The sequence below is a fragment of the Cibotium barometz genome, chromosome 27 (genome assembly GCF_041138505.1).
Source record: "Cibotium barometz isolate CiBa-2024 chromosome 27, ASM4113850v1, whole genome shotgun sequence".
In the NCBI taxonomy this organism is placed as follows: Eukaryota; Viridiplantae; Streptophyta; class Polypodiopsida; order Cyatheales; family Cibotiaceae; genus Cibotium; species Cibotium barometz.
The window spans coordinates 27,020,793-27,028,307 of NC_141072.1; the positions used below are offsets into that span (position 1 = coordinate 27,020,793).

General features: G+C 43.0%; 1 protein-coding gene across 1 annotated transcript; it reads left to right on the forward strand.

The window, feature by feature from the left end:
- Positions 1 to 242: 242 nt before the first annotated feature.
- LOC147623236 (Golgi SNAP receptor complex member 1-2-like) lies at positions 243 to 6,007 on the forward strand. The gene is made up of 6 exons (XM_086821322.1): positions 243 to 648; positions 3,548 to 3,750; positions 4,825 to 4,914; positions 5,009 to 5,080; positions 5,333 to 5,462; positions 5,637 to 6,007. The coding sequence occupies exons 1-6, from the start codon at positions 531 to 533 to the stop codon at positions 5,732 to 5,734; spliced, it is 711 nt and encodes a 236-aa protein (XP_086677448.1). The 5' UTR covers positions 243 to 530; the 3' UTR covers positions 5,735 to 6,007.
- The last annotated feature ends 1,508 nt before the right edge of the window (positions 6,008 to 7,515 follow it).

Consider the following 7,515-nt stretch of genomic DNA (forward strand, 5'->3'; position numbering starts at 1 on the left):
TGGAGGCCGATGCGCGGGGGGGGGGGGGGGGGGGGGGGGGGGCAACATTGGAGGGCAAGAGGCTAAAAATAAAAAACCAAAATGAAAGTTCGAGTTCGAGAGAAGGGAGGAGCCCACGCACGTGTAGGCGAGTTGGTAGAACGGTTGGGTCCCATTGCGAGGACCCAGGTTTGATGCCATCGAGTTGCGTGGTGGCGAGGGTACTCTCTTGTGAGCCGATGGATATACTCCACCTTCTCGCAAACACGGAGAGAGAAGGGAGTAAAATGGAATCATTTGTTTAGCTTAGTCTTGGTTTTGAGTTAAAGCGCCCACATTTTTATCTCCATAGTTTTATTAGGGTCAAAATTTTGAGTTTATTTTCATAGATTGCATTCCAGTAATTACTTGTATTAGTTGTTATTATGGTCGTGCATTTATCAAGCCTTTGATCGGCGAGGTTGTGCTTCAAAGTTTACAACAGATCCGTGTGCTACAGATTGTTTTGAAAGGTTAACGCTTTGCTTCAGGGTGGAGTGGAGCTGATAACAATGGAAGAACTGGATACAGGGTGGGAGGAGCTGCGCAGAGAAGCACGCAAACTAGAAGGGGACCTTGACCTCAAGCTCTCCTCCTATGCAAAGCTAGGGGGCATGCTCGCCCATGGTGGTCAGTTTCTTCTCCCTACTCTTGCTCATGGTTATCAAATAGAACTAAGCACTAAACCTTTGCTTAATTTATCACTTGCTGGACCGGTTAATCAGCCCTAACCCCTTTGCTTAATCTTCCCTCCATGTACATGTGCCAAGAAATTGATAAGATTTTGGAAAATCATGTAATTACTATTTGCTTAATCTAGGAAAATTAGGGATTTATTCTTTGCCCAATCTAGGTATTAAGCCTGTGCTTGATCCATAGGCTTTGGGAACCTATTGCTCAATGTTCATGTAGTGAGCATTTCAAAGAAGCATGTTGCATAGTCTGTTGTGCGGGTATGGAGTGTACCCCCTTCATGTTCTCAAGTCGTCTATTATGTAATTACCTGGTCTCACATGCCCCTTCTCACATCTCAAACGATGAGGATGGTAGCGGCTGTGGAACTTGCATATTGTGGCAGTGGCTCTGTCCTACAAAGAAAGAGAGTTTGCATGTGTGGTTATTGCAAACTGTAGTGGTGGTACCTAGGCTCATTTTGCCTTTCCAGTATAGTCAAACTTTTGCCGGTGGAGTACAAGTGGGTCCTTGGATGTCTGGTGCACGCCTTATTTTGGTGCCATGTAGATATGATTATTCCTTGCAGCCACCCTTTAGGCAAAGTGAGGCTGTATATGGGCAGTTTAGAGTAGTTTTGGCAGGCCTTTATGTGCCCAAGATGTGCACCAATGGTTGGGACAAGTATTGGGCACAATATGAATACAAAGGGCTGGCTGACCTGAATATGATTTGCTGTCACAATCCCTGTAAAAAGGAAGGTCAGGGGCCATTTGTAAGCATTTAGAGACAAGGGATGTAGAGCCGAGACCAAGGGCATACAACCATGACATTTGGACCAGCCAAGTACACCTCCAAATCAACGTTTTCCATCAATGCACAGAAGAAGGTTTGCATTTTAGGGTATTAGGGTTTCCCTGTTTTGCATCATGTCAGTCCTTGCAAACAGTGTTTTCAGCCCTAGCTTCATTGTGCAAAGTCAAAAAACCAAATTAGGGTTTGCAGTTTTGCATTTTCAGCCATTTTTGCATGTAGACAGGATCAACAAAAGTCTTAGGCTAGGTCTAACCTAAGTAGTTAATGGCCTCTTTTGGCTATTCCCTTGATCAAAACCTCACCCTAATAAAGAGATACAACTGGAAAAGTGAAGAGATAGACGCCTACCATCGGCAGAGAGTTGAAGAGATTAAAGCCGAGTTCAGGGACGACAACAAGAAGAACGCAAGCCAAGTGGAGGCGGAAAGATGAGCAACTGTGCTGATGGGAGGAAGAAGCAGACAAGCACAAACATGGCACCAACAAGAGGTGGGATGCAAGACCTTAAAGCAGGATGCAGTGCCATGGTTGTGCTTCATCTCCATGTTCTGAGCCATCTGCATAGAGGACGCAAAGCACCGGACATTCCACGGCTGGTCTAAACCGTACAAGAAAGTGCCTAAGCGTTCCTTATTGTTCTTTTGCAACTATAGACCTAATTGGATGACCCTATTAAAAAATGTGAGAAAGGACTAGGAATTCTATGCGAGTCCCCGGAACTCGTCCTTAAAACGGTCCATATACTGAGGAGGTAGAAAATGAGTTTTCAAGGCCGCCTCAAACTCTGATACTTATATGCAACCTCGTTGGAAAAACCATCCGTGACTGGCCACCACCGGTCCAATTCGCCCACCATAAGTTGGCATCACCAATAAGATGGATGGATGCAAGTAAGACCTTTTCTTGATCCTTCTGATGCACAACAATGAAATAAGCATTAAATTGATGCAACTAGGAATATAAAATATTGGCATCCATCTTACCATCATACTTCCTTAACTAGATCTTTTCATGAAGAATTGGCGCAGATGGGCGACATGTCCCTGGCCAAGGGCTCACAACATGCACAGTGCCATAAAAAATGGAGTCCTAAGTGTACTCTAGTACAGCAGGTGCACATGACAACCCTCTCCATGACGGCCTACACGAATGTGTGATCCTCTGGCCCCATGTACACGGAGTGTCACTATTGTCTTCTGAGATCCATATGCCCCAGATTTCAGAGGCCTTGTCCCTCCACTTGGCAGTTGCATATCCAGGATATCCTTTGACGACATGGCAAGCTGCCATCACAGAGGAGACATGCTATGGCTACTTAATATTCTATTCTGGAGGGGGATGGTATCAGTGTATGACCACTCATTGTCATCATGTCACATCACATGGATACTTTAGCATATGTAGCTAGTTTTGGACTATTTTTTTTCTTTTTTCCATGGTTCAGATTCATCATGGATACATTGAACTACCTTATTAGTCTCGATGACCCTCTGAGTCTTTTGAAGGTGTTACTCTCTCTCCCTCTCTCTCCCTGGGTGGGCCTCCCTTTGAGAGAGTACAAGCAAACTGTGTACTTTAAATTTGAGCTGCAGAAAGTTTTTGTTTTACTAGTCCTTCATCATGTGCCAGTTTTTTGTGTGGAAAAATCTTGGAAGTGTGTGTAAAGTGTGTGACACTCACTGCCTATGTGAATTCTTTCAAGCCTTTTTTGAAAATCAGTCAACCTCAATGTTTTATCCCTGAGACTCTGGAGGAAACTTTTTGATAATTAAGTATTCCCCCGCCCTCCTCACGGGCTCCCTTTTGAGCTGCAGAAAGTTTTTGTTTTACTAGTCCTTTGTAGTGTGCCCGTTTTTTTTTGTGTGGAAAGATCTTGCGAGTGTTTGTAAAGTGTATGACACTGCGTATGCGAATTCTTTCAAGCCATTTTTGAAAGTCAATCAACCTCAATGTTTTATCTTTGGGACCCTGGAGGAAACTTTTTAATAATTTTTTCGAAGTTTTGCCATAATCAAAGGGTGCAATTTATGATTCTTACCAGGATACATGGAAAGCGGCTCTGCATCTGATGTTTTGGGAGGAGAAGGCTCCTGGAAGTCTATGGAAGTGGAGATAGACTCTTTGCTAAAGAGGTTGCTTGATGTGAATGACTCCATGAGCCGTTGCGCCGCAGAAGCAGCACCTACTACATCGGTGACTCAGAAGCTTGCACGACATAGGGATATCCTTCATGAATTCACTCAGGTTCGTAGCCATTGCTGCTATGTAGCCAAAACTTGTGTGCTTGATGTGCCTTGATTGTATTGAACATGCATTCTCTTGCACTCTGCACACTTGATTTCTTTATATTTTGATCATCACATTTGAATCATAATGGATATGTCAAGTGCTTGGTTGGTTCTTTGCTGTGATTACGTCAGCGTGCTCTGAAGCAGGCTGGGCTCCTCAGTCTTGCCTATTTGTGCTGCTGGCAGGCCAATTAGGCCTCACAAGTACCTGTTCTCTCCAAGGTAGTACATTTCAGAGGTGATGCACGGCACCAAGCTGTGGGGGTTGTGGCTACCCTGGTGAAAAGAATATTTATGCTAATGCTATGCGCAGCCTGGTGGGCCACACATTGGATTGCCCTGTTTATGACCTCAGTAGTCATGGGACATGATTGAGGCCTGATGCAAGTGCATCTGTGGTTATAGAGTTGCTTCAGAAGCACATTGGCTAATATCAAGTCATTGTTTCAACAATCCCTTAGTTTTTTGATCAAAACTAATGAATAGGAAGTTCTTTCAACGATTATTTCTTGTGCTGTTAAAAACTATATTGTTTGCCAAATTTGGGGTTGGGAGATGCTTCGTGTTGGCTGTTTTCACAGGTTCTCGGTTTCTCACATAAAATCTCGCATACATATATCTTGCATAGATGTGGCTCTGATAACATGTAAAATAAGTATGGAAAGGGAAGATGAAGGGGTACAAGACAGGCAAAAATAACAGTAGTAAATGGGGAAATTGTGCAAAAGAGAAGTACACCCAAGTCAAATATTGACAGTATTGGAAGTAGCAAGGTGCGTTCTGCTATATAACCCGGGCGATGAGGAACAGGTTTGGAAAGGAGTAGAGGTGAGGTTGCAGAAGTGAACTGTGAGAGGAAAGGACCAGCTGTAGGCATGGTGTAGAGGGGCAGAGTGATCTAGAGGTAAGGAGCCATCTTAAAACTGACTGCCTGGCGGACCAACCACCCTGTGTTGGTGAAGTGTGGATTGGCTGTTTGTAGTTGTATAGGTGTGTCCATTTTATGATGCTTGTTATTGCAATTGTACAGGAGTTTAAAAGGACCCGAGGTAATATACACTCATTACGAGAGCATGCAGAGCTCTTGACATCTGTTCGCAACGATATTAGTGAGTACAAGGTAATTGCATTTGTTTTCCTTAGTTGGATGATTGTATGCTTCATCCATTCCATCTCAATATTGCAATATAATTCACATTTTGTCTCCCTCATAGGCATCAGGGAGCTCATCACCCGGAGCAAGTTTGCTAAGAGAGCGAGCAGCTATCCATGGGAACATTGGCCAGGTATTGCAGTGTATATACTATTTCTCAATTTAATTTTTACTATTCCTCAATTTAATTTTAGGGGGTTATAGATGTACCCCCCTGCCCCAACCAATCATGCTGCTTGGGCATGGATCTTCCTGTCCAAGCCCTGCCTGTTGGATGGGTGAGGCTTGGAGGATGAGTATTGGTTGATGTTCAGGAAATGAGGCTAACTATTGAGTAATCAAGTGATGGACATTGACCAGGGTTAGTAACTTGGGGTATTTGCAGCTAGATGAGGTCATCAGTCAGGCACAGTCAACGAGAGGAGCTTTGTCATCTCAGCGGAGCATGTTTGTCGATATACAGGGGAAAGTAAAGCACCTTGGCGACCAGTTTCCTGTCATTCGTGGTGTACTGGGTAAGAAAGAGGAGTAGATCTGCATTGCTCATGGTGCTTGGTATGCCTCATATTTCTTTGTGGGTGCTTTGCATTCCAAGCATTGGAGTTTGATGCAGTTTGCTTTGGCTTAACTGTCTGTTAATTAGATGACCTTGTTCTGACACGAAACTACTCATCACGTGACCATTGCAGGGGCTATAAAGCGGAAACGCTCAAAAGACACAATCATCCTGTCGGCTGTCATTGCAGCCTGCACACTTTTCCTTATAATATATTGGTTATCCAAGTGATGTGTTCATCATCAGGTAAGATTGGGGGCCAACCCCTCTGAGCGGAGTTGTGGATGAGTAGCTTTATATGTTGCTGGGTCAACACCAATGATGAATGGTTTTTTCAATCTCCACCAACCACAATAGCATCTATTTGTGGGATATTTGAAAGTTTTGTACTGGCTCACACAAACCAGAGACCTGGCTGACTAAATGTGGAGCTTGACAACCGATGATGAGTTAGGAGCTGTATTATAATATCCATCTGTTGCAATTTTTTTTTTTGCATTTCCATCCATTTTGCTATCTTTGTAGGTGCATCAATGACAGTCTAATGTAGTCCATGTTGTGTTAAGGAGTTGGCTTGGTGTGATTTATTAATTAAAAGACAAGAAGACAATGTCAACATTCATGCATGTTGTCTATTTTGTTCTGTACAAGCTATTGAAAGGGTAGAACTCCAACCTGAAGGTGAGAATATCAAACCATGGGGAACGAGTAGCAAAACAAGATTTTATAGATTGACAAGCAAATTGGTCAATCTTGAGATAAATAGATTAACCCTATTTGAGAAGGTTGAAAGGACAAACTTTTCCTCCCTACTTTTTTTGCCTGTTGTGGCAGAATGAATGGAGTGCACCTTGTAGATATAGAAGTATCATTTATAATTAGCTGGGTGGTTGGTGAATGATCAAGACGGAACAGATAAAGATGTTCCTTACTGAGTTTTGAAAAACTTCCATGGCCCAATATTTGGAACAGGCTTGGTGCTACTTGCTTTCCACAAGATACATGCATGGGCATAAATTGCTTGATTTTATTTGTATCAACAATACATGTAGTGTGATGTACAACTCCACCTTCTATTTCCCCCTCACCCACTAGATACTAACATCATCAGTATCTTCTTTGGGCACATGAGTGCTGTGCCAAATTGCCTTCCCAATGTTGGTCATCACTGAAAATGTGCACTAAAATCATGCTCGATATCTCATTTATCTCTTGGCATTCATAGCCACATCATGATTGCACCACCCACGTCTTTCTCTCATTTGTGGGTTCATGTGTTTGTAGGCTATCAAATCCTTTACCTTTATACTCATGCTAGTAAGATCAACACGATCTTTGTTGGTTTCCTTTGCATTGGTCGTGCTTATCACATAGTCCAAGTGGGGGCGGGGGGTGCGCTGCAATGTATCTCCATCTAGAAGTTATCAACACTTGAAAAATGATGTAATTAGCCCTTTGTTTTCCTCCTAACATTCCCCCTCCCTCCCCCCCCTTTCATAGACATTCACTAGAAGTCTTCATCCGTTGTTGTGGTTCCTTCTACTTCTAGCTTGTTGCTTTTTTCTCCCCTCTTCAACTCTCCTTCTCCCAATGGGTGGAAGTGACATGTAAACAATGACTAAATTTGGATCAAAACATCGTTATGCAGGCCGCTTTGAAGGAGGACAAATTCTATCACTCTTAGGCATTATATGGCCACATTTTTGTAATGCATGGCATGGCGGGAATGATTTGACAAGAGAGAGGGCTTTGCTTTAAAATTTGGGAATATGGAGGCACGCACAATCTTGCTAAAGAATAGCGTAACCCTTCAATTTATGTAGTGATGACCTTACACTATTGCCAGTGGAATAAAGAAGGTAGGGTTGGACCAAGTATTGAAAGGAAGAACGGTCGAAAAATGCCTTGTTTATAGAAATGGTGAGTCTTGGTGAGTAGAGATGTCTTTGTTGAGAACTTAGTTCAACCCATGCTTTTATGTGAAAAAAATAGCAAAATGTATACTCACACCA